General features: G+C 44.7%; 2 protein-coding genes across 3 annotated transcripts in view; one reads left to right on the top strand and one right to left on the bottom strand.

Moving 5' to 3' along the window:
- The window catches only part of LOC135397717 (B-cell receptor CD22-like), a 77,931-nt gene extending 72,582 nt beyond the window's left edge, over positions 1 to 5,349 (top strand). The window contains exons 9-10 of the mRNA XM_064629327.1: positions 3,965 to 4,049; positions 4,151 to 5,349. Coding sequence (XP_064485397.1) covers positions 3,965 to 4,044 — 80 coding nt within the window. The 3' untranslated portion in view covers positions 4,045 to 4,049; positions 4,151 to 5,349. The remainder of the gene's footprint in view (positions 1 to 3,964; positions 4,050 to 4,150) is intronic.
- Positions 5,350 to 5,946: 597 nt separating this feature from the next.
- LOC135397702 (clotting factor B-like) lies at positions 5,947 to 25,851 on the bottom strand. Of its 2 annotated transcripts, none has more exons than XM_064629309.1 (7): positions 25,736 to 25,851; positions 14,635 to 14,722; positions 14,021 to 14,073; positions 13,504 to 13,610; positions 12,166 to 12,407; positions 7,815 to 7,975; positions 5,947 to 6,709 (listed from the first exon to the last, which is right to left on the bottom strand). In XM_064629309.1, exons 2-7 carry the CDS (start codon positions 14,699 to 14,701, stop codon positions 6,548 to 6,550), a joined length of 792 nt encoding a protein of 263 aa, XP_064485379.1. In that variant the 5' UTR covers positions 14,702 to 14,722; positions 25,736 to 25,851; the 3' UTR covers positions 5,947 to 6,547. The 2 variants fall into 2 exon arrangements, with proteins under 2 accessions (XP_064485379.1, XP_064485386.1); XM_064629316.1 differs by having other exon boundaries at positions 14,635 to 14,719.
- Between the last annotated feature and the right edge of the window lie 545 nt (positions 25,852 to 26,396).

Genomic DNA, 26,396 nt, shown 5'->3' with positions numbered 1-26,396 from the left:
CAACTGGACGGTTGTCTTTGTTCCCGTGCTCTTGTGAAAGCAATGCAAGGAGTTCCAACTTCCAAGCATGCGTGTGAGCCTATATGTAGAAGAGCAGACCCGGGGAAAACAACTTGAGGGTTGGCTGCTTGTGCGATGCTTCCTCGAGGTCTGAGAACGCTGAAGGGCGCTGCTCTATCCGCAGAAGAGGAACGTCTTTCTTCAAGAGGTCGAGCAAGAGTACAACCAGAACGCTGTAGCTCGGGATAAACTTGCCATAACACATATCAGACCGGGAAGTGATTCAGCATCGCTTGGCGACAGGAATCCTTGAACAGCAGGATCGAGCGACAACACCGTGTATCAAGTATAGAAGTATGTGTCATGCACTTGATATCCGCCTCTTTACACATTAGAAAAACGAGTGTGAGGTACTACTGGTGTTCTTCGAACGTTTTGTTGTAGACACCATAAGCGTCCGTCTAAGGGCATAATGAAATTTAGCGTCGTCGATTATTCGTCGTCCTCTCAACGTTCTCTTCCTTCATCGGAATTTATGAAATACAGGTACGAGGTTCATGACTCTTTCTGACCGTTATGGATTGTGTAGCGTCTTCAACATTGGGTTAGTGACATGCATACACTATCTGCTGCTACTGCGTTGTTTCCTGTGTAGTCCACGCACGGTGTTCCCAATGCACTTCTGCCTGGTCTCTGTGTCGTCCATTCCCTCGTTTGCTCAAACTCAGGCTTGTCTCATCACAGTGTAATAAACCCATTAGAGTAGACGGCAAATGGCATTTAAATGGACTGAGCGTTGAATAAATTTTAGTATAACAAAGACATTTCTAGCGCATCTGAGCCGTTTCCAACAACAACAACAACAACAACTAAATCATGACTATGGTCTGGGGTGATTCACCGCTTGAGAGCAGTACCCTACCCCATTACACGAGAAGCATGAGATGTGAAATATGAAAATGAAGTTATGTGCAAGTCCAACTCGAACTCCCGTCGTCTGGTTGCGCAACGCTATACGTCGCACAAAAGGAAGAAGCACATGAAAGAAGCGCCAATGGTCCTTGAGATGCAGGGGTGGACCCTACAGCGTCTGGAGCAAGCCGGTAGCCAAGAGGAACTCCAAGAACATCAGAAGTCCTCGACGGTGTTGGACATGGCTCTGACATGGGCCAAGAATTGCAGCCAGGTTGAACGTCTGTCGGCTAGCACCACTCAGCTGAGCACAGAGTTGCCGTCTCTCCGTTTCGTAGAGCTTACATTCTATTAGGACGTGCTCAATGTTCGCTTCAACGCCACATTTGGAGCATAGGCAGCTGTCACAGTATCCGATTCGGCACTTGAATTGGGGAGTGAAGGCAACGTTGAGACGAAGCCTGTGCAGGAGGGACGTAAAATAGCGTGGTAAACGGTCGGGAACTGAGAAGGACATAGTGGGATCTACAGAATACATGAGATACCTGTCAGTGATGTCCCGACTCCACTGCTGGCGAGCTAGTGGCTGAATGAGCTCATTCAGAAGTGATCTCCTGTCTCCTCTTGATAACACCGTTGGTACAACAGCCCGAGACTGTTGGGCAGCCGTTGCCGCTCTGTCGGCTTCTTCGTTTCCGCTCAAACCACAGTGACCCGGGACCCACTGCAGGGATATATGATGACCGTGATCGCTTAGAAGCTGAACCTGATGGAGGATATCAGTGACAACTGGGGCGAGCGATCCACGTATTCCCATGTTGGCTATACATTGAAGAGCAGCCTTTGAATCTGAGTAGATGACCCAGGCCCGCGGATCGTCACAGGGCGTCTTACGTAGAAACAACAGGATAGCATATAACTCAGCCGACGTTGATGATGTGCGGTGTGATAGACGGTATCCATGTGACACACCGTCAGTTGGAATAACAAATGCAGACGATGAACATTCATGACTGGAGGATCCGTCAGTGAAAACTGCAGTGTGGTCAGAATAGCGATTGTGCATCATATCCGCTGCAAGCTGTTTCAGAACTGCTGTAGGCACTTGGTTTCGTTTGACATTAAGACCAGGAATTGACAATGCGATCGATGGTACTGGAAGCGACCACGGAGGCGTCGTGGGCACCACTGGTCTTGCAGAAAACGGGGGAACCTTAGGTTTCACTTCCATGAAACAGTTGTATGCGTTACATTGCTTCCGGCGACAAACTTTTGCTATTAGTGGATGGCGGCGGTGGTGTGCTCTGAGGCGCAAGTAATGGCGAATGGTCTCCCTCTGCCGTAAGACTTCAATGGGTATTTCGCGGGCTTCTGCTATCACCATCCGCGTTTCCGCGGCTCTCGGGATGCCAAGACATACCCTTAAGCTCCGTGCTAGAATACACCGCAGTCGTTGTTCTTGCGTCTGTGAAATTCCGTGCAAGACTGGTAGGCTATATAGCAGAGTCCCTCGGACTAGGGCTTTGTGGATGGCCAGAAGAGACTTCTCATTCATTCCCCACTTCGGCCCAGCAAAGTGGCGAATGACGGAAATCCACCGGTGTGCCTTTGTGTCCAGGTGATCGATGTGTTTCTTCCAGGACAAGTTGGAGTCTAGGATGACACCCAGGAATCTATGGTGTGCTACCAGCCTAAGAGGCGTATCGCCAAGGAAGAGCTGATACCGATGCATATGCTTCCGAGTAAAAGCCATGACTGCTGTTTTCTCAGTTGATATATCCATGCCTGCCTCTGTTAGGTACCGCAAGATGTTATCCAGGGAATGCTGAAGACGGCGTAGGATTGCAGGCCTCGATTTCCCAACAGTCCAAATGCAGACGTCATCAGCATAGATAGATATATTGACTTTAGGGGCGATACAGGACTTTAGGCCTGCCATTACAAGGTTGAAAAGTATAGGACTTAAAACGCTGCCTTGTGGTACGCCCTGAGTCAAGACAACTTTCGAAGTGACTCCTTCTTTTGTGCGAACAGAGGGTGTTCTATGGCGCAAAAAATCAGCCAGCCGTCTCTTGGTCAGAGTAGAAAAACGGAGGTTCGCATCGTATTTTGGTGATAGATAAAACGGCGAAGGAGCAGGCGAGCTGGTGGTTTCGATGTTCGATTTTTGTGTGTCAACCGTATTGCACATATCGTATGTGTGCGTCTGTGATCTTGGTATCTTTATCGTATCTCATTGTACGATTTGTAACTTTATATTTGTGCTGTTCACCATGCCTATAGCTCGTCGGAAATTCATTTCTGTTCTGCGGGGGTACGCAATTGTGCCGAAATATATAGGGTGTCTTTTCTTCTTTTTAGTAGAAACATAGCCTCTATGAGGGTAATACGTAACAATTGCCGTAGGGATTCACTGTTTTGGTATGGTACCGTGTTAGCTTATCTTGTGCTGTCAGAGGTAGTTTTTCTGCCAGGACAGAACTGTATAGCTGGGCCTCATCCGCCGGCTCCATAATGCTAGAAAAGTCATCATCTGCAATAAATCTGATCTATAGCTTTTGCCTATCAGACTCGCTTCTGCGGGGATTTAGTGGCACCGATTTGGGGACACTCGGGTGGCTATTGCCTATAGCAAAAAAAGCAAGGAAAAAACTTATGCATAGCACCTTTGAGGCTTATGCCCTAAAACGTAAATGTAATGCCAGAGTAATGCCATTACTTCGTCAAAGTAATGGCATTACTAATGCATTACTAATATCCAAAAAGTAATATAATGCATTAGTTTTTTGTACAAGTAATGAGTAATGGTAGTTCATTACAAAATAAAAGTAATTTCCCCACCTCTGACCGTGTGGTTCCAAAACGTGCTTCAGTACACTAGTCTACCAAACCGCACAGTCTGCTTGTTCCCCTCTCTTTCCCCGGTTCACTCACTTACATGTGTTTTCACTGGCTTGTCAGCGAACAGCTGTTTGCTGGTGGTGAGTGGAACGAAAGTGTGTCGAATAGTCACACATGCAAGCGCGCAATAACAGCAGTGTTACCTCTTTAGGGCTTCAGTTACAAACTCGAAATGGCTCACAAGGGAATTCCATGGTACCCAAATCACTGTACGGGGATCACAGTGTGTGACTCAGGTGAGCATCGATTTGTAATCCATTATTTCGGCTCTATTCCTTAATCGCCAGGGGGATATACTAAGGCATCCCACATAGTTATGTGGGTAATTCTTTTGCAGGTGACAATAGTCAACTACCGGTGCAAAGACTTTCTCGCGAACCTCATAGTGCCATCAGAACGGTAACTCACTTCATGAACTCGCAGGAAATATCACACCTACCATATCGCAATGGGAGCAGTTTCATAGACAGTGAATAAGTGTTTGCTGTTACCTGTTCATTGTTTCCGGCGGCTTCTGCAAGCGGGAATATACGTGTTGGATCCTCGTTCTACTACTATCATCGTGTTTGCATGCATGATACTTGAGCAAACTGCGACGATAATTGTTGTTGCAAAATGAATAACACGTCCAGATCAGCTTGAGCCATGTTGCTGAGAGGTTAGCGAGATATTAGAAGACACATCTATGGGCTGTTTCGTACCATTCTCCCATCTATTAAAAACAATTAGCCGCACGTATAGGGGATTAGCCACAGTGAACGCAATCATATGCGGCCGTATTGGGAAAGGAGGGCTGTTCATTTGCCGAAGAATGCAGTAAGAATGAAGAAAGCAGGGTTCAATGCAGGAAGACGTTGACAAGCATAATCACTCTAGTACGTCTGACATGAATGGGAAGATATAGTGACACTGTAGCGAACTGCATTGTGTTTTCGTATGTTAAACCAGTTGGGGGGGGGGGGGGGAGAGTAAAGGTAAACGAAGTCATTAGACATTGTTTGGCCAGCCTGTAAGAAAACAAGAGTCCACATAAGAAGATAAGTCTAAAGGTGAGAATTGTGACTTTATGGATCCTTGACTCACGCTATTGACGTACAAATGTATACAAGAAAACTACATATCCAGATATTGCAGTGATTCAGATATGTATGCATACTGTGCACATGGAGTACATCTTGTTAGATGCTTGTGATTATATGCGGTTGCTTCCCTGCATTCCGCCTCTTTCTTCAGTGCCGGATTTTGTAAACAAATAGATCTACTGAGAGCTAGACCTTCACTGTAACTTACGCGTTACTCCTTACATTCTGTCAGAGTTGACTTTATTCGTACGTGTTACAGTAGAAGAAACACAGTAGTATCGTATAGTGTGCTATTAAGCAGATTCCTCCGTTCTAGTTGCTTATGTTTAAGCTATTTTTATCGAAAGAAGTGTAAAAATGATGAGTAGAGGCATTCATCGCACGATACAGTACTCATTAAATCGTATTTTGTAAAAAAAAATTAAATAACGACGATGTTTTCCCGATTGCACAATTATTCTCAACTTCTCTCTCTCTCCTTCGTAATTTGCTGTGGAATCTGCAGCCTCTCAAATCTTTTTTCGGTGCTTTCGTACATCCTTCCAACATAACATGCTTGCCCCTCCGAAATCGTACATGTAGGTTTAGAAGTGGAAAGGAAATTAAGAAAATCGCAAAAAGTCGTCCGAATTCAGTCATACTGAAAATATTTCTTCAGAGTTCCTCATGGACTCTACGTGACGTCACAACAACAACGATGTTCTGTTATGTGGTTGATACGATGGTATATCTTCGGTATTTCATTTTGTACAGCTGAGGTTCTAAAGTTAGCCGCCACACTCAAGTAGGTTTGACACTCGTTTGCCATTGTGATGCCTTTCTATCGACGGCTACAGCAGTTATTACATTTGCCTTGAACACCCTAGCTATGGCCTCAGGTGGAATATGAGACCCAGAAGCAATCAGATGCACGGAAGCTGTTCTCGCCCAGGTTCCATTGCGATACTTTTATCGATACTTCAAAATATAATTCGTATAATATTCGTATAAAAATCGTAAAAGGATACGTACAGTGCAAAGCTATTTGGTATGAAATGCTTGGACAAAAAAAGCTGATTCATATTTTTATTACAGTCTGCACTGCAAAGCACGTAAGAAAGCACCACATTCTATAATGTGTGTTACACATATTATGTACGGAGCTATTGCGCCCGACGGAAAGTTTCGACACCGATATTAATAATGAAATTCGAAGCTCTAACAAATAGACGTCTAACCGCGAAGCCTCCCTTTTAACAAAGCGGTGAAGTATAAACAAAACGTACAGTACCTACTTCAAGACAAACCCTTTTATTTCCCCTTATGCTGCAGCGAGTCTTCTTACTATGAGTGCAGCTGGTTTCAGGATATAATCGACGTAAGCCTTTAGAATATTATGCAGCTGCTAACGATCCACTGAAATCAGCAGATCAAAAACTGAATGCGGGCGCAGCTCATGACATGTATGTACTTTTTCTACTTTCCCTTCGTCTGCGTCGGCGGTAAGCAGTGAATGAGGTGCATCAGCTCCAGAGCAATTTAGGTAATGCTTGGGGTACATGTATACCCCATATGTACAACTATCTATTGTTGTTCCAAGAGACCTGTGCGTCTATAGATATGAACAAAGCGTGCTCTTTAGCCCATTTACGTGCTGAGTTTGGCTTGAATTTTTATCCGCGAATGATCTTTTGGATCCAAGGCAGATAGAGGGAAACGCGCGTGTAGATGCCGGGGTTAGTTTGGTCGTCGCAGCGTGGACGGAATGAAGCCACAGCAACGGCAATCCAGCGGACACTCCTGTCTGTCGCCATCAGAGGAGAACCGTTCAGCGTCTGAAATACCAGAAACAGTTAGGTCAAGTATTCACCAAGTTGTACTAAGATGATAGACACGTAAGAGAAAATATCTTTTTACACACAATCTTACTGTGAAATCTACGTTGAAACGATAGAAAAGCGGGCTAGAAAAGCAGAACTGCTAGAAAGCAGTTCCGGCTAAGCAAATCCGGCTAGAAATTCTTTAATTCTTACCTTTTCTTTTTATTTATTTATTATTATTTCTTATTTCTGGAATAGCAAGCCGACGTCCCGTTTGGCTGACCTTTCCCCGGTTTTTTTCCTTTTCGTCTAATAAATATATCCCCCCCCCCCCCCGAAAAGCAGAACTGCTTTTCTAGCCGGACGGCATATTACACGAACATACCTGATTGCATGATCTCTAACCTTTTGAAGGGTTAAGCATTGGGGTTTACTTTTGAACCTAACCAGTTCTACCAACTTAATTTATCCTTATATTATCCTTATATTTTTATTATAGCGTTCAGGTAAGTTATGTTTCAAATTGAAAACAATGGCTAGGAAGCAAGCGAGCTGGTGATGATGACCCCGATACTAGGGAACACGAAGTCTCGCACGAAGTCTCCCACGAAGTCTTGCACGAAGTCTTGAGACTTCGTGTTGTGTCTGTCCTTTCGTGTTCCCAAGTCTCGGGGTTTTACATTATGCTTCAAATTGAACTTTTCAAAATATCAACTACCCTAAAAATTCAGCAGTGCACCCATACGGCGTCCTGAATGATTCATTTCGCGAATAAAATAATTTGGGTATCTTCGTTCACTTCGAGTCAGTATCCACAGCGCTTTTGCTGCAACGACTCCAAAATACGAGCATAATATGTTCCAGTGCTTCAGAAATAGCGACATGTGTGTGTGTTTGCTTTTCTTTATCCTTTTTTTAGTATGACACTTTCTACGAACTGAACAAGAATTTGAAAAGTATTAGTACGACTATCCAAAAATTCCGATTTGACTATTCTGCAAGTGTAGCAAGACATCTGGTACGTATCCTGAACTGAGGCCTATCTACATCTTTGCGTCTTTGCTTATGATATTCCAAGTAAACAACGCTATTACGCAGATAATAATATGCGATAGCTTACGTGACAGTCTCCTTGCTTCCCACGGAGGTCTGTGCACATGTGTGTCCTTGATATTCCCCGATTCAGCTCCTTGAGTTGCTGAGAAGCGTATTCGGTCTTGCACACATCGTTGGCGGATATGAGGACGCGTTGAATTCGTAGTTGATAAGGTCCGCTGAGATCTGCGTAGGAAAATTTGAAATAACTTGTGCTGATGAGGCTTCTTGCTTGTATGCAAGGAGCTAAATCTCAGTAAAGCGAATAAAAATGGAGAAATGACAGGCTTGTACCAATGAACAGAGGTTTCGAGTAGTTGCAAATATATTAACTGTAATTCGTTATTTTTGCTGTATTTAGTCTATAAAATAATTGTAACTATCTTTTACCTGCAACGTGGGCTAACCGAACTGCCTTTCAAGATTGAAGCAAAAGTCTCAGGTCGGAAGGGAGCGGGACACCAACCAGAGGCTTTCGCTTCAATCGACGTTCACCGGATCACTGAATCTTCCACTTTTCAAAGTTACTTTTCAGGTTACCTTCTCAACACTAAGACGACTTTGATGCCATAAGTTGACTTGTGAGATTTGCAATAGTTATGTTGGCAACCTAGGTTAATCTAGCACCTGTAATCAAATTGCCAAACACCTGGTTGTACTGCTAAGTCAGGGCAGCAATAGTCTGTCTCTGTTTATTTGTGTCGCGGGTAGCTATGCCTGGCGGCGTTTTTCCAACCGGGAGAACTTTGGGAAACGTTTTCCTTCTCTACACCATATCATTACTACGACCCATGCCTTGATATAGCCGTACGGTTGATGTGGCCGTACTATGAGCAGTTTCTTCACGTTTAAAGTGAAAGGTGTATTTGCCAAAGGTGAAGGTTTCAAAAGCATAGCGGCAGAGTAGGATAAATTTGCAAAACGCCTAACAATTTAACTTTGCCAAGGACAACAACAGATAAATCGTGATTATGACAACGGCTGATTCACCGCTGGAGAGCAGTACCCTACCCCATTACATGTGTAACATTAGGTGAGAGACATGAGAATCAAGTTAAATGGGCTACGTACAAGCCATTTATGAAACAATTGAGCTGTCCTTTGCTGGCTGTGCTACGCCGGGCAAAAGGAAGATTAAGAAAAAAAAAAACGAAGGAAGCCCCGATTGTCATTGGGATACAAAGTACGCGCGATACTAAAGCGTCTGAAGCAAACCGGTAGACACCAGAAACTCCATGAACATTAGAGGACTTCGACAGTGTTACACAAGGTCCTGACATGGGCCTATAGTTGCAGCCAGGTTGAATGTCTGCCTGCTAGCAGTATTCATTTGAGCACAGAGTAGCCGCCTCTCCGTTTCGTAGAGCTCACGTTCTACCAGGACATGTTTCACGACGCCACAGCTCCACAGCTGTTACGACGCCACAGCTGCTACGATCGCCATCGTCGTGGCTCTCGTGGGCCCTCGAGCACGGTCTGGAGGAACAAAACTGCTGCACGAGAGCCGATTATCCGCATTCTCTTCTGTCTTCATTCTGAGAGACCTGTCAGTGATGTCCCGATCGACTCTATTGCTGCCGAGCCAGTGGCTGGATTACCTCAGACAAAAGTGACCTCTAAACATAAAGGTAGCGCTACTTGGATATCAACAGAGATGACTTCACGGGACAAGAACGTGTCCCGTCAAGTCCTCTGTGTTGATGTTCAAGTGTGCTACCTTTATGTTCAGCTATGCACCAACTAGCCCAACGACGTCTCTTGTTCAAAAGTGACCTCCTGTCTCCCCTCGACAGCATAATTGGCGCGACCGTCCGAGACTGGTAGGCACCGTTGCCGCTCTCTCGGTCTATTCGTTCCTCTCAAACCACAGTGACCTGGGTCGCGCTGCAGGGATATACGGTGACCTACGTCGCTTATATGCTGAGCTTGGTGGCGGATGTCTGTGACGACTGGGACGAGCGATCCACGAATCCACATGTTGGAATCCCAATGATAAAGACTGCTGCCAGCAGCCTTTATCATGCGATTATATTTCGCCGAAACAACAGGATAGCATAGAGCTCAGCCGAGGTTGATGATGTGCGGTGGGAGAGACAGTATCCATGCGACACGTCGTCCATTGGGAAGACTAAGCAGACGGTGAGCATTCTCGGCTGATGGATTCATTAGTGAGTACTGCAGTGTGGCCACCATATGGGCTAAGCATCATATCCGCTGCAAGCTGTTTGGGAACTCATGTAGGAACTTGCTTTCTTTTGATATTAGGACCAGGAATAGACAGTGAGATCGATGGCAATGGAAACGACCACGGAAGCGTCGTGGGCACCGCTGATTTTACGGAAGGGCGGGGGAACCTTGGGGTTGGCTTCCATGAGACATTGGTATGCATTACTTTGTTTTCGGCGGCTAACTTTTGCTATTCGTGGATGGCGTCGGTGGTGAGCTGTGACGCGCAAATAGTGTCCAATAATCTCGTTCAGTCGCAAGGCTTCAATAGGTATTTCGCCTGCTCCTGCTATCACCGTCCTCGCTTCCGCGGCCCTCAGGACGTCGAGACAGATCTTTAAGCTCCGTGCAAGGATACACCGAAGTCGTTGTTCTAGGGTCTGTGAAATTTCGTACCAGACAAGTAGGCTATAAAACAGAGTTCCTCGGTCTAGGGCTTTGTGGATGGCCAGAAGAGACTTCTGATTCATTCCCCGCTTGGCCTCAGCAAAGTGACGGATGACGGAGATCCACCAGTGTGCGTTTGTGTCAAGGTAATCGATCTGTTTCTTCCAGGACAAGTTGGAGTCTAGAGTGAGACCCAATAATATATGATGTGTGACTTGTTTAAGAGACATATTGCCAAGGAAAAGCTTATACCGATGCATATGCTTCCTAGTAAAAGCCAACGCTGCTATTTTATCATTTGATATGTCCATGCCTGCCTTTGTTAGATGCGGCAAAAGTTATCCAGGGAACGCTGAAGGCGACGCAGTATTGTTGGTCTCGAATTCCCAACAGTCCAGGTACAGACCCCATCGACATAGAGATATTGACTATGGGGCAAAGCAACGATTTTAGGCCCGCCATTACAAGGTTAAAAAGTATAAAAGTATAAGGCTTAAGACGCTTCCTTGTGGTAACACGTGAGACAATACAACTTTCGGCGTGGCCCTTTCTTGCGTGCAAACAGAAAGCGTTCTGTGTTGCAAAAAATCAGCCAGCCACGAGAAAATTCTATCTGGAATACCTGCTTACATAAATACAAGCAGAACGCGGACATGACTGACGATATCATAGGCTCTCTTGACGTCCGTGAATACCGCCATGACTATTTTTTTCCGGCTTTTTGCTTGCTGGACGGTATAGTGACGAGATCGAGGTCCGAATCTGTGGAGCTACGATGGCGACGGAAGCCTTCCATCTCTTCGGGCATGTTGCGATGACCTTCAAGCCACCATTCTAGTCTATACCATTCGCTCCAAAACTTTACCAATACAACTTGTCACGCAACTGGACGAAAGGCTAGAGGTCAGATGGATGCTTTTCAGGCTATAAGCAGACTACAAAGGCATATTTCCAGGTCTTCGGCATTTCGCCGTTTCTTCTTGATGCATTGTAGACGCGAAGACAGGAAATACCGTCATTGCTAAGGGTTAAAGCTGTGTCCGCAGCCAAGCATCAACAGCAAGGATATCAGGAACCTCCGAGGTACCAGTGATTTCGCGTTTTGTAGCTGTTCTGGCCAAATTTGCACACCACATCAACGTTGCCAACTGTCGCGCTGATTCGAGAAATCCAAAGCCGATTCTGGGAGAAATTCCTCTGAGAAAAGTGTATTCGGGTAACATATACTCACATACCTTTGGACACTGAGTGCCCACAGCTCTGATGGGACTGTTTCTAAGCCTCTTAGCGACTTCATCACAGCGGTCTCTGAATTTAGATGTGCCAATAGTATAACCAAAGTACTGCCCTTTTTTGTGTGTGTGTTTTGTGCTGTTTGCGTGTGTGCTTATAATTTCTTTTTTCTTTTTCTTTTTTTTCATGTCTCGCAACATTGTTTGGAGGGCGCACGGGAGGTGTAGAAGCACCTGTGTTCCTGGTGGACAGGGTAGTAGGGGCGCGCTTACGCGAACGTTGAACAAGCTCCTCAGTGGTGTCCTCAGTGGCTTGGACTGGGCTTCAGGCACGTGCTACCATCCTGAACTCTGCTCTTTGGTAGAGCATTTGCAACGCTACTGAGGACGATACTGGGGAATTTTCACAACGTTCATGGTAGCGGGATCACGAAACTGAGCTCTCCATAGTTCGGGCAGGACTCTATTCGCCAAGTTGTCATTTTTCTTTCTTTTGTGCGAAATTATAAATAGATAACAAATTACACTTACCTGGTGTGTTCGGCAGCCACTGCGCTACGAAAGCAGGCTTAAAGTCGAACGAGTCATCTGGACTTGGAAGACATATTGGGGTTGTGACTTCGGGAATTTCTGACCTCAGGGTGATTATCGCGATATCACCATACGCAGTTCCTCTTATGTATGTTGGGTGAAAGTCAATTTTCTGGCTTTTGTATTCGGTTCCAGATGTCGTAGCCGTCGTCTCCACAAGTACCGTGTAGCGCCGTGGATTCCTACGCACACGTTCCTTGGCATCAACTTTGTCACACTTTATATCAGGGCACATGATTGGGTTTCAGTAGGACAGGTGATACTCCACCACAGAGCCGGCGCCAAAGGGGGGGGGGGCAGTCGCCCCCCTAAGCCCGCCTAAGGGGGCGCCAGAAGGACAACTTTCGGGCAAGACGAAGCCGCTTTAGGACGACAGAAGGGATACAGAAAATTAAAAATACATGGGGGGCCGCAAATTTCCCACTTTACCTCCTCCCCGGGAGGCGAAGCGTAGACGCCGGCCCTGCTCCACCGCAATTACTAGAGATAATGTGAATGTAATCATGAACCTCACAGAAAGGACCGACGTCGAACATTGTCGCGACTCAGCGCTTAGGCGTCCAAGCACCATAGTACGCTTCCTCACGGATACGGGATGGGCGCCCATCCCGTATCCGTGAGAAAGAGTACTATGGTGCTGTCTTTGTGTTTAAGCGTCATTGCCGTGGCTGAGGTGCACTTCTGTGGATCTAACAGTCATGCGTGTGTTCTATAGCTTTTGTCTGCTACAGCACACGAATGTGGAGTAGCTGGCCTTCATAGCCGCAGCTAACTTTTACACATATTCCCCTTTACGTACACCTACATCGTTCAGAAAGGTCTCGCCTCAGCATCATCATACTTTGCTCTGCTGTTACTGTTGCTCTAATGTACGTCCGATTTTTGATAAAGGTTAATTACGTGGCCATAACACTAGTAGTTAATGGCATATGTTTTTTTCTTTTTTTTGTTGTTTTTCAGGAGATCAGCCCTCTGTAGTCCAGTTCAAGATATTTCTGTCATACTACATGTTTAGGCACGTATTGCTCATGTCGTTTACTCCTCCGTTAGTTGAGCACTTTGAACGACATTGTATTAGTAGTGGGTACTATACCACGCGATCAATCGAAACCTTAAAACAGAGAGTACCAAATGTGTTGTTAACAAACGGCGGGTTATAGTATAGGCCTATTATAAACACTGTCCTGTGCTTCCTTTGACGTTTTCATCTAATGCATGCTTGGGGTTGGTCATTCCGCACACAGCAATTGTAGCTCACTGTACGGAAGTCATGCTTACGTGGACTTTCCGTCGAAGCAGTGTGCAGCTGTCATAACATGCTTGTTACTGATCAGTGTCCCAGCGCAGAGATACTTCTTTCCGAAGTTATATTCCATGATGGCGACCTGTGACAATATTGTTCATTATTACGTGATATTACCACAGGTGAGTGGTCCATAGAAAAAGCAAGTCATCCTCAGACAATAATAAATTTTTATTACATTAAATACAGTAGTCACAAAAAAATGATAATAATAATAATAATAATAATTCGTAACGTTCCGCCGCGGATAGTTACGATCATGAGCAAGACATCCTCAGAAAGACATATCGTAAGTAGGCAGGAAACATAGCATTATCGAGCTATCGATATTTCGAACAGTAGGCTGTTGGTATACCAAACACTACGATAGCGGTCATCTGTTGGAAATATTGGAGGTATTTTCCTCTATCTACTATAGCAGTCGCTGGATCTTCCTTTTAATGACACATGAAGAGCGACTGCAGATCTCAAGTCTTACTATCCATTACTTACGGTCCACGGCCATTCCACTCCGGGTTGCGCCTTGCTACGTTTGGTACCGCAAGCTGGAAACGAAGAGCGAGTTTAAGCTTCCAATGCGACGATACCATGCAACAGTGCAACGATATACAGTTGTGTTATTCATACACAACGGTACGAGATATAGCAGACACAGAGGATGGTTTGCTGGAGAACTACAACCAACGTTGTTCCTATGGTCCCCCGCGAATCCCTCGATTACGACTAACATAATCTGGTAAACAAGAACTACAGTGCTTTTTGTCTTAAGTATAGTAATTTCTTGAGCTTCACTTCACTTCACTTCACTTCACTCCATGTGAATACTTCACTTCATTCGTTTCTTTGTGACCACGTTAGTACAGTATTGCGAATCACGCCAAGTACAGAGCTCTGTATTCTCCACAGGTTCTCCTGAAGCTGGAAGATTCCCTTGGGTTTGTTTGAGGAGAATATGGAGGGGGAAGAGAAAGAGCGAAGTGAACGATTCTCCTATTTCACACCCGCTATTCATGTTACCTGCTTAGCTGAATTTTTATAAGAAACGTACAATGGGAACAGTATAGCAAGGAAGCAATGAAAAGTTTTTGCAAGAAAAGACTCCTTACAGCTTTCTTGGCACGTGGAAAAGTTTGCCAAAAGAACGCACGAGAATAACCACTTGAGTGCAGCCATCTGTCTTTTGCAGGTATCCTTCTGCAATTAGAAAGTAATATGAAGTGTATTGGTAAGGGAATCCTGCCCCATGCTCTGTTGCGCGAAAGCACTAAACACATACTAAATATGCTTGATTTGGAATCCCTCGGAGTGGAAGGAAGTGCAGGAGAGTTTATGCTACCCGTTTTGTGGAAAGTTTCGAACATTTGTAAACCAACCAAGTCCGTAGAGATGGAAACAGATACCAAATATACATTAGAGCTCAAACTGTCATAGCCACAAGTTACATAACGATTCCTTCTGCAACGTGATAATTCATAAAGGCTCTGTGGTAGCAGTCACATTATTCCCGACCGTTTTTTTTTTCTTTCTTTTATATCCCTTTGCTCAACGGGTAAAATCGTCGACGCGTTTTTGTTCAGTGGCTTTGTGGAAACGAAAGCCCAGAGAGCCTCCTCCCAGAAGTAGGCGAGGTCATATCCTTTGCACACACATTTTGTTAGGAGATGATGAGATGATGAGGCTGCTTTTTTCGCTTTTATAATGGATGCGGATGGCCTGCTCAAATTTGACATGAATATTTGCAAATTCTCGTAAAAGTCAAACTATGGTATTTCGTTAGTTTCTGTTGGTCTTCGTTCTTGCCACTGTGTTTCCGGTATAGGCATAGATAATGAAGCAGCGCGAAGGGGACACAGGATGAAGAGAGGACGGCACACCATGATCTATAGTGTCTGCTTCTTCGTTCTGTGTTCTTTTCGTGCAGCTTCATCCACCATGCACCACTTACTATAAAAAAGATAGAAAGCAAGCGAGCTGGTGGCAGATACGCATAACGAAAACCCGAGACTAGGGGAAAATAAATAAAAAAATAATTACGCACGGACGCAAAGACGCACGAAAGTTGTGTGCGTCCATTTTTATTTATTTTCCCCTAGTCGGCGGGTTTTCCTTATGGATATCACTTACTACCCAGCTTTCCACAGCTAGTATACAGCAATGCCCTTCGTCCGTGGTCGAACGCTGCCCACCAGGCGCAGGGCCTTCGTCTTCTGGCGGAGTACTTGTGCTCCACCGGTCTGGCGACGGCTCTTTGAAAGCCCCATCATCATCCCTTCATCCTCCCCCAACGCGAAATAGGGTAGTGTACCGCCTCAGCGGCGGTGAATCGCCCACCCCATCACCATCCAATGTATGTGTGTGTGTGTGTGCTTGCGTGCGTGCCCTTGCTCTTGTCCGATCCCTTAAATTGCCTCTCTCCTCCTGGTTTCATTTCAGACAATAGCTATCCATGTTCTATCCTTCTTCACTTCTATGCGAGTATAGCAGCAAAGGTTTCATATGATATTGTTATTTTGGAACTATATCCGTCTACCTCGATGCCCACCTGTTCTGTGGTACATCTTCCACTGCCGCGGAACACCAGGGCATTATAGTAGCACTATACAGCTCATTGAGTTACTCACAGCAGCAAAGCTTTGACCCATCTGTATAGTAACTCTTGATCTGTTTTGAGAGCCTGCAAGCAGTTTTGATACCAGGAAGCCATGCTTCCCTAGTACGCGACATCGGTAGGATATGCGACTCTTATGCCGCGAAAGGGCATGATGTAATCTTACAATGGATAACGTGCCATTCCGGCGCCTTTTGCCAGCATACCGGTACGGTCGTGTAATTCGCGTTCTTCGCTTGATCCAGGGCGTTGCTGCTCGTCGCTGTGATTTAGAGGATGTGCAGGGAGATGCGGGTCAGTGAAACGGCATGAACTGACATTACAGAATGGATGAAGGTACCTCATGCCGTTTTCGGTACCTTTGTCGCTCTCCCGTTTAATGGAGACGCTAATTGACCGCCTCCGGCAGAATGTCGACTACAGTGGCCGGTTCTTACGTAACATTGGAATAGTGGCCTCCTTCAACTGCTCTGTGTGTCGCGCATGGAAGATCCAAAGAAGATCCTGGTTTCGGGAGCACGTTTCTCCCCAGCTCCGACAGCCGGAGTGGGTAGTTAGACTGGTCGTTCAGTGTCGGAATTGAGCAGCACTGTGCTGATGTTCTCAGAGGCGGAACCATGATTTATCGGAGGGTGTCCGTCCTTGGACCGCATGCTACATATACACTCCCTATGGTCAACTGAAGCACGTGTAACGACAGAATTTTTTTTTTTTTTGGGGGGGGGGGGGGGGTCAGGACATCCTGATTTCCTCCGTCTAGAGCCGCGCTAGGGCCTTATTGAGTCTATAGGTTGACTACATTGCACATGTGTGACGCTATATTTGCGAAGAATTGTGTAATAGCGATTACTATTGAGCTCTGTGGATACCACAGCCACGTTCCAAGCGCTACGTGTATTTGGGTCAGGTATCTATGGCGGTTGCGTTTGAAAACAGGTTAAGTGGATGTGTCTGTCTGTCTTACATGGGAAGACGTTAAGTTTTGGGAAACAATGCTGACCAGTGGTTGTTAGTGCAATTTTGCGATTTGGAATGACTCCTGGTTTTGTCTTCTTTTTTGTTGTTGTTGTTGTTACTATCCGTAAAGTTTGACTGTATGCTCACAATTTTATGTGTGTCGTAACAACGAATATGAATAGATGATGATGATGATGTGGGATGTTTCCCTGCGTTGAGTGCAGGACCCTACCGTGTCGTAAGATCATGTTCCAGCAGTAGAAATTTGCAGTACAATACATGTGTGGAAGCCTGAAGTTTTTTTAAGGCTGTAAATTACGTACTGTATTATTTTCTCTATCATTCTACACATCCCATGCATACTGTGCAAAGTCAACAAATGCACTTAGAACATTTATTCTTTGTCTGTGACACTGCGAAGGGGTTTACGCCGAAACATTCAAAAATCCACTCTTGAAAATACACCCGTGAAAAATCCGCGCCGCAAACAAACACTGCCAAAATAAATCGTAGTTAGGCGACACATATGTTGCTTGCAGTGCAACGCACAATTCGAACGTTTTTCCGTTTTTTTTTTTTGTTTTTTTTTTTCATGAATATCTCCAGCGTTATTAATGCTGTGTCTTCTAATAACAGCTCGAAAATGTAGATGACGGCGCCCGTTATCAATACGGGAATAGCAATGAATTCGAACACCAACATGCTGTTCCGACGGGTCCACCCTGATAAGCCTAACGGCCGCTAAAATGTGACTGTCATTCGCTAAAAGGACATGCATTTTATAGTGCACTGTAAATTAATATCTCTTTATTTAAGAAAATTCCACCCCTTAAGCATGTAACGACAACTCATTGTTTGGACATCGTAGTTCACAACAACACTTCTACGACAACACTGCCACAATTTGTATTAAAACGGCGCAGACGGCAAACCAACACAGATTTGTGAATATAGCCACTAATGCACCAAGACGCATTATATATGCCACTTATAACTTGCATCCGCCGCATGGTGTCACTGAAATACGGCACTAAATCACAGTATTCTTGTGTTTTATCAACGCAAAACTACAGCAAAACAGCGCAAGCGGACATCTTAGGCAACCACAAACAAGTTATACCATTATAATGCGTTATACCTTCCCTGGCGGAGTAGGTTGCCAACGAGATCTCTACAACAACTTTATTTTTGACCTTAGAGAGTGGGGAGTTTCATCGCCACAGGCGATACTCTACCCCATTGCTGGTGGTAATGGGGGAATAAAATAACGAGCCCCTTCACAATAACGATCGAAGTCCGATGGTGTCCAGAAATGTCAGAAGAGCTTTGAGCGCAGAGCGTTGCTGGGCTGGATTGGGCCAGGGACCAAGCAATTTCGATAGGGAGAAAGGGCGAGAGTCCAGCTGACGAAGAGACTCGGAGAGTGTGGTTCGGGCAGGTTGGTAGTGAGGAGGGTAGTGAGGGCCAACGAGATCTCGCGGAATGCAGTGGTATAGAAAAATAACCCTGAAGGTATAAACGTGGAACATAATGCTGCTTTTATACCTACAGACAGCGAGCAAGGTATATCATTGGAACATGACACTTATTTACACCATCTGAAAGGTATACATATAGCCTTTATCATCTAAACGACGTGACAAGACCCGCCTTTGCACCCCGTTGATCCCCTTTTTGCACCATTTTGGCTGAGAGTGCAGTTTTTGTTTGTTGACTTTTTAGATGATTGATGAAAGGGTGAGCTCTTCTTCCTCAACGGAGTGGGGACATGGTATTTAACATGGTTCGAAACTCTGTTTCATTCGTAAAGCTCCCCATCACGAGCCACCATGTACAGGGTAGCTACCTACAAAAGTTTACATAACATGGCTTCCATCTTGATTGTTTTCCCATTTCCCAGGGATTTGGAGGTTGGTTGTAACTGTGGGAGGTTTTTGGTTGTAACTGTGGATTGCGATGTTGAGTCTGTTTGAAATTTGCCACCATGAAACGTACCAATTAGAGTTCCACGCGGACACAGGAATCTTCCACCTACATTGAGTATTTGGTGAGTACTGCGTTCATGCATGGTAAACTTTTATAGACAGCTACCCAGTACAATATTTTCGCTGCGCGGTGTATTATCGTCACTACGCAATGAAATTTACAAAACACTCATTTGCAAAAACACTCGAAGGAATCAGCTTCGGTCGGACGGTCTGATCTCATCGCGTGACGTCCACAGCTCCACGTGCATGTCTTCTTTCTCTCTTTCTTTCTTCCCTCTCAGTTCACGCGCTTGTACACGCTTGAGCTGCGCCGCGGTTGCGTCACGATTCACATGATCGGCTCTGCCAGGGGGATTGCTCACGTCACGAAGTATTCTCCTCCTTCCCTGGCTCATTATACGCTCCTTGAAAGAGTGGATGATTTTAGAAAAGTGTGCGGAACAGAGACCTCGCGCGCGCGCTGCGCTGCGGATCACCTGCGCTCGTCGTTCTGTCGTAGGAGCTCATTTTATTTGTAGCAGGACACGCTGAAGCCAGAAACCAAAAATCATCGAGGCTGCCTCACTGCTCCTTTAACGTTTAGCCCAATAATTTACTATATTCTTTATTTGTAGTAGCGAAATAGTCAGTTTTCCACTGCTAACGTATATGGTCCCCTTAGTAAAATATATCACGGTGTAGCCGGCTCGAGTGGATTGTCAGAACAATAGGAGAACCGCTGCCGTTTCGTATTTGTGTCAGTGACCAGCACTAGTGAGAGCTCCAGGTGTGACACGACACTGGTAAGTTTAGAATTGGAATTTTCAAGTTCCTAATCAAGAACGAACCTCTTTTGTCCATTTGAGATTTATGTCCGGTGTCCAGCACTATATGCTGGGTCAGAGAGAACGGGTACATACTACATACAGAGAGCCTCCGCCGCCATTTCAGACTAGTGTCATTAGCCAACATTAATGCGGGGGTACCTTGTGACCACAAGCGTCGGTACACCATGTCAGCCAGCTCGAGGCGACGGCCCCATGACGACCACAGAGGTCTGTCACAGGGCACTGGGCAGTTCCGAGCTGGGACAAAGGGACAAACAGAGAACACACACAATCACACTCACATGCATACATCCCCCCCCCCCCACACACACACACTTTAAAACAAGACCTCAACGTCGCCTGAGCCTATTAGGCGAAATACCACCGAGCACACCCCAAGCCGCAATCCCCGGAGAAGAGTGAAGCATGGTTCGCACTACTGCGTTTCACTGCGTGCAGACACCTGCTTGCAAATACATGCGACATTAGCGATCCGCTGGACTGTTCACGTACATGCGGACACCGCAAGTGTCGGCCAATGCGTGCCTTTCGTCACGTCCTTGTCAACGAAGCGTTCCGGCGGAAAGTTTAAACTCCACGTTAAAGTCCGGCGTGACACAAACTGCTATGAGTTTGAATGAAAGTGTAATGAATCCTGCATCTTTTTCTTTTCTTCTTTTTTTTTTTTTTTTTTTCAGTGCCAACGCCATGTGCTTTATGTTTACAGCGGCTGTGTTGAAATTCCTCACACAGAGACGCGCCTTAACACGCATGCGTGGAAATCGGCGATGGTATGGTTCTCCGCTTGCGGCTCTGTGCGTGGGGCGGAAATAGGCTAGTCGAAAAAAAGTTCAGCTCGGGTGAACTCCTTGCGTTCGGCTGCGGAAGGTCTCCCACGCGTGTGTTGCCACGGTAACCAACATTCCGCGTTCGCATGCAATGAGACGCAGTAGTGTGTACCATGCTTACAGTCAGGGTTGTTAAAGTTACTTTTAAAAAGTACAGTTGCAGATAAATAGGTTTAAAAGTATCTGAGTTACAGGTACAGATACCCCGTGGGAGCAATTACACTGATAGAGTTGCAGATACTTACAGTACTGATCGGGTTAATTTAGCGAGCTGTTATTAGTTGCATTACGATTAATACAGCAGATTACCTTGGGTCACATGATGTGATAACGCATACTGTTTTTCATTATTTCTTTTCTTTCTTATGGATTCTGCACACACCCCAGATATGAACCATCAAATATCTTTATTCCAAGAAAATAGACTGGGCACTGACCAGATAGCACACATTAACCAGCAACTTCTATAAGCTGTTTGCTTTCCTTCTTAACATTGCTCTTCAGTTGCATACCTTCTGTTTGCACGAAGGAGCACAGTCATTTCAAAATTCTTCTTGGTCATGCGGGTTCGAAGATTTGTGTTGACGAGACCCCCTCTCCCCCAAGCTAATAACCGCTCGACCGCTCCAAAGCTTACCAACACAGTGCTATATTTGAGAAATACTGACATGAGTATTGGGAATAATTCATTTTCATTCATTATTATTGTTATTATTATTATTATTATTATTATTATTATTTTATTGCAGAAACTTTATGCTTATGGTTTTCGTTGACCAATACATGTATGGTTAAAGGACTTTCTGTATAGGCGCACGCAGTTTGTATTTCTTTGTGGAGACCGCAGTAACCTGGTTGATGTTTGTTCCGGGGTGCCTCAAGGCTCTGTTCTAGCCCCTTTATTATCCAATTTGTATGTAAATGATATGCATCCTGCGCTTTCACACAGTTTGTTATTTCAGCATGCTGACGACACAGTTTTGGCTTCTGTTCATGTTAATTACGCAGAATCTGCGCGTCTCTTGCAGCAGCATGCTTGTGCAGTATGGGATTGGTTTCACGTGAATCAAATACGGGTTAATCCAGCAAAAACCCAACTAGCCGTATTCCACAGTCCACTCAAATTTGTGCATGCCACATTGCCCCTTACTTTACATTCTTCTATGTGTGATAACTGTGTTTGTGCAAGTCAATTATAGCAATGCGGTTAAATATTTGGGTATTTTATTCAACAGTGATACGTCTTGGAATGATCACTTGATTTCCGTCCGTTCAAAGCTAAAAAAGATTTCCTGTATTATATGAGCTACGTGGTACTACCCCTCCTATTAAGGAACCCCTCCTACCCCTACTACTACCCCTGGTACCGGCCTCCGTGGCTCAGTCGGCAATGTGTTCGCCTTCTGATCCCGAGATCGCGGGTTCGAACCCGGCCGAGGACTCCAGCAACTTGGTGGCAGGGCACAAGTTGCTTAGACACGCCGTCTTCCGCGAGGGACGTTAAATACGGGGTGCCATGTGACGAGCTTTCATCGCACGTTAAAGAACCATCAGGTGGGCAAAAGCAATCCACAGACCGATCAATGTGGCGTCGCTCATGATCTCAGTTGTCTCGCGACGTAAACACCCAATTATTACTACCCCTGGTAGTACCCGTGGTACTACCCCTCCTATCCCTAAGGAAAACTATTTTAGAAAGTTTAGGGTATAGTATCATTCGATACGATGTACCATATTTGGACATTGCAGCGATACTTGGAAATGTAAAATTAACTCTATCTTCAACTGTCTCACGAGCGTTGTCTGTGGTCCTCCTGCACAATATACGACGGATCTTTTTGTATATGTACAACTTCCTCGTTTTGAAAACATTTTCGGATACACTGTTGTATTGAAGTATTTCTGGTCGCAGCTATACAAAAACCCTAGCCCCACCAGGCGTCTTCTTAGGAAGCCACCTCCCCGATATATTGGGCCGTTAACATTCACCCATTATGGTAACTATTGTATGTTCCTTTTATGTTTAACAATCCGCTAAACGAGGTTTTCGCCACCCAACGCAAGCGAGACTTGAAAACACATTTAAGAAATCTCTATTTCAGGCAGCCTTAGTGAAGTTTGTTTCCTGTGTCTGATGACAGTTACCGGATGCTTTAATTTGTCTTGCTCCTGATGACATGGGTTGTTCTGAGGCTAATTGTGTCGGTTTCGTGTACTTTATGTAATATACAACAATGGCATGTATCATAATTTTCATGCTGTAGGTAACCGCTGCTGACGCCGGGCCCTGTGTCACAAGCCCCTCGGGCTTAGGCCGGCCCGCTTATGTAATGTTGTGTATTTAGTGAGAGCTGAATGAATGAAATGAATGAATTATTATTATTTAGCAAAAAGCTACGACACCGTAGCTTGGCGGGGCCTGACACCCCACAAAGTTCACGTGCAGCGAAAGATTAGGTTCAATTATAATACATCAACAATGGAGATTTCAAATGAAAATTTCAGCACACTTGAGTTCGTCCCGAACAATAGCATACATTAAGATAACAGTTAACTAATCCACTTGAATATGACACTAAATTATAAAACAAATGAAATAGTAATAAACACAATGACACACAGAAATGTACATAATCAAATGTACATAGGCCTCAGTCAACGTAAAATGACCTTATTAACCGACTTGAAAGTGATTCAATAATAATGTTATTTTGTGAGTTTGTATTAATAAGGAGTGATACTTTAGTATTAGTTCTTGAACGCGGAATATTGTAAAATTCGTTCCCAAATAGAGAGTACGAAATCGGCCTGGCTGTGAGTTGTGCTAAATTCAGGAAAATGTAGTTGTTTTGTTCAATTGGCGCACTGTACGTAACGGTCAAACGATAATGGTACAAGTTAGTTATTTTCATTATGTTAAGTTTCCGAAAGAGAAACTGCGTGGAGTGTAAGAATGGGACACCTGCAATGTGACGAACCATTTTCTTCTGGCAAATGAGCAGTCTGTTGAGGTTTGTTAGCATTGTGATGCTCCATACTATAGGTGACAATATGTAAGAATATCATGTACCGTCAGCTTCGCCTTACAAGGCAATGTGTATCTAGAACGACCAAATACACTAAAAGAATGGATAGGAAACAAGCGAGCTGGTGGCTATAGAATACATGTGAAAAAAAAAAAAAAAACGAGACTAGGAAGACGACGAGAAACGGACACACACAGACGAATAATATACCAATTACTCTTCATATTTATTTAGTAGTGTAACTCACATGCTTATCCCATGACATTGTGTGAGTGAACCAGGCACCCAGTGATTTAACTTCATCTACAATGTCAATTATACTGGTTCCAAGAACAATGGGCTCTGATTGTGTTATAGTTCAATAAGTCAATCAGTCATTTTTATATTTTCATTCATTCAATAGTTGTGCCAAGTGATTGGAAGACGGCTGCCATGGTTTTCGAGGCATTGATTGCTAAATAGTTGTTAGTAGAACAATTGTGTAAGAGAGTTAAAAATAGCTAATTTTCCTTGTTAGATCTGCTACCGATTTGACCTGCAAAAACAAGCTTCTCAGCGTGAACAATGAATTTAATGTCGTTCGATAAGGCTAAATCATTTATATAAATTATGGAGAGCAGTGTCCTTAAGGGGGTGCCGTGTGGTACTCCAGCTGCAATATGAAGTGTGCTAGAACATTCACCCTGCATATTAACGTAGTGTTTACGGTGTCGAAGATAAGTGCTCATCCGTAGGATACCTCGAATGCCATCGTGTTCGAGCTTCTGAAGGATCTTCATGATTTAGTAAGTCAAATGCTTCAGTGTAGTCGAGAGCGTATCTCGAAACCGAAAATAATATGCTCTTTGTGGGATAAAATATTAAGTTCAGTTGAACGTTGCTCTGTGAAACCAAAATGAATCAACTTCTCTGAACCTTACGGCGAACTCCTGACACAAGCGTGATATTTATTATTAACTGATTAGATCAGGTATTTCTGTGGAAGACTGAAGAGTCAGTAAGTATTGTCAAAGCTACCTATGAAGGTAGAGCCAGAGAATGTACATGTTTTTTCGTTAACTGCGATCACTTCGCTTCTTAAGAGGCAGCTGAACAGCGTCAGGATTGTTTCATCATTTACTTTCGACGGTGTGCAATACAGCGTGAGATCTGTGCTCCCCGTGGCCCATAATAATTTAATTTTGAGTTGATTTGCACATAATGCAAGACAGCGCCGCTCGTAGCCACAGTTGCTTCGCGAAAAAAACAAACAAACAAGTCAGCCTATGGATGTGAGGCGACATGCTGCACACACCTCAGGGTTGGATTGCGGTTTACGTGAACCACCTGGGGTTCTTTCATGTACGCAAGAAATTACTCGCACGATGCTCGAAGCAATGTTTACTTCCCCCGGATTGCTGCCGCCCTCAGCCTGGTACCAACCCGCGACCTTGAGCTTAGACTAGCACCCTACTGACTGAGCTGCCGAGGCCTGCTCCCTCTGGCCTCTCACTGCCGATGTTGCGTCCAGACAAATAAAGAGTTGCGTATTCCAGTTTCGCGCAATAAAAATTTGAGTAGTCTTCCCTAATTTTTTTGGACTGCAAGATACACTGTTAGTTTGTATATTAGTAAAATCCCGCACGTGTATACATCCGAGACAACTCCTGTTCAGGCATTTGCCTAGCCAAGGTCTCCCTCAAAGCTTTCCTGGACTCTATAAAGGTAACAACAAATTGACAACAAGAGTCCAGGGTCATCGAAAGAAAAGAATACCCGAAATAGGTTTCACTTCGTAATGCCAGTTATCTTCTACATCCTGTTCACCGTGAGTACATGTACATGGGATAGAAATGACATTTCCTACAAGAATCCGTTGATGTATTACGTCTGCACTCGTAAGGGGAATTAAGGCATGACATAAATGTGCCGGCCTCGCTGCCAAGTGTCTTTTTTGCCTATGTTTGTTTAGAAAAGGGGCCACTCTACACTCACCTGACTTGGCAGATGTCTTTTATAGCGCGCTCAAGGATGGTGTGTCCTGCCGTCTAACTCATACGTCTTTATGCCCCACGCTTTCCTCTAGCGGGCGTTTTTCGCGAAAACGTGTTGCACGGTGCTACACACTATGTTCATCTGCTGATAAACGAGAAGGAACGAAAAACACCATTGAAAGGGCACAATTTATTCTCACAAGGTAAATGGATAACTACCGAAGCAACCCTTGGGCAAAGCGAAGATAATAATCGCGAAATGCCACGGTGGAAATAACAGACTATACTTAGGCCTCCAAAATAAATTGCTCGTGAGCACACCGCATACACAGGCGGATGCCAAAGAAATCTATTCCCCGACGAATGTGGACATGACGAGATTGGCTACTTGTGTTTGCGAGAGATGCTTCGGTGCAGAGTCACTGAGCAATATTTCACTGTGTTGTCCCTCATCATTTCTTTACTCTGGCCTACTCACGGAGTCGCTTGAAGTGAAGTATGGAGCTAGCTCCCAACTTTTCCATAAGACTGTTTTATTTTATTCCAATGACACGTGCTTCATTTTAATTAACACAGCGAAATTTCAGAGTCACTGACGACCGCGAGCTTTTGTTCAAAGCTACTGTCCGTACTTGTCAGGATTAGTCCGGGACGTTTTTCTA

This window comes from Ornithodoros turicata, chromosome 1 (genome assembly GCF_037126465.1).
Source record: "Ornithodoros turicata isolate Travis chromosome 1, ASM3712646v1, whole genome shotgun sequence".
Taxonomy (NCBI): domain Eukaryota; kingdom Metazoa; phylum Arthropoda; class Arachnida; order Ixodida; family Argasidae; genus Ornithodoros; species Ornithodoros turicata.
This window is presented reverse-complemented; position numbering and strand designations above follow the sequence as displayed.

Excerpts from the sequence above, each read along its gene's own strand:
- LOC135397702 (XM_064629309.1), bottom strand. The coding sequence starts at position 14,701 with ATGGCTGCACTCAAGTGGTTATTCTCGTGCGTTCTTTTGGCAAACTTT. Across the intron at positions 14,074-14,634 it reads TTCCACGTGCCAAGAAAGCT|CTTGCGGTACCAAACGTAGC; the intron begins GTAAGGAGTCTT and ends CTTCGTTTCCAG. Across the intron at positions 13,611-14,020 it reads GAGTGGAATGGCCGTGGACC|GTCGCCATCATGGAATATAA; the intron begins GTAAGTAATGGA and ends ATATTGTCACAG.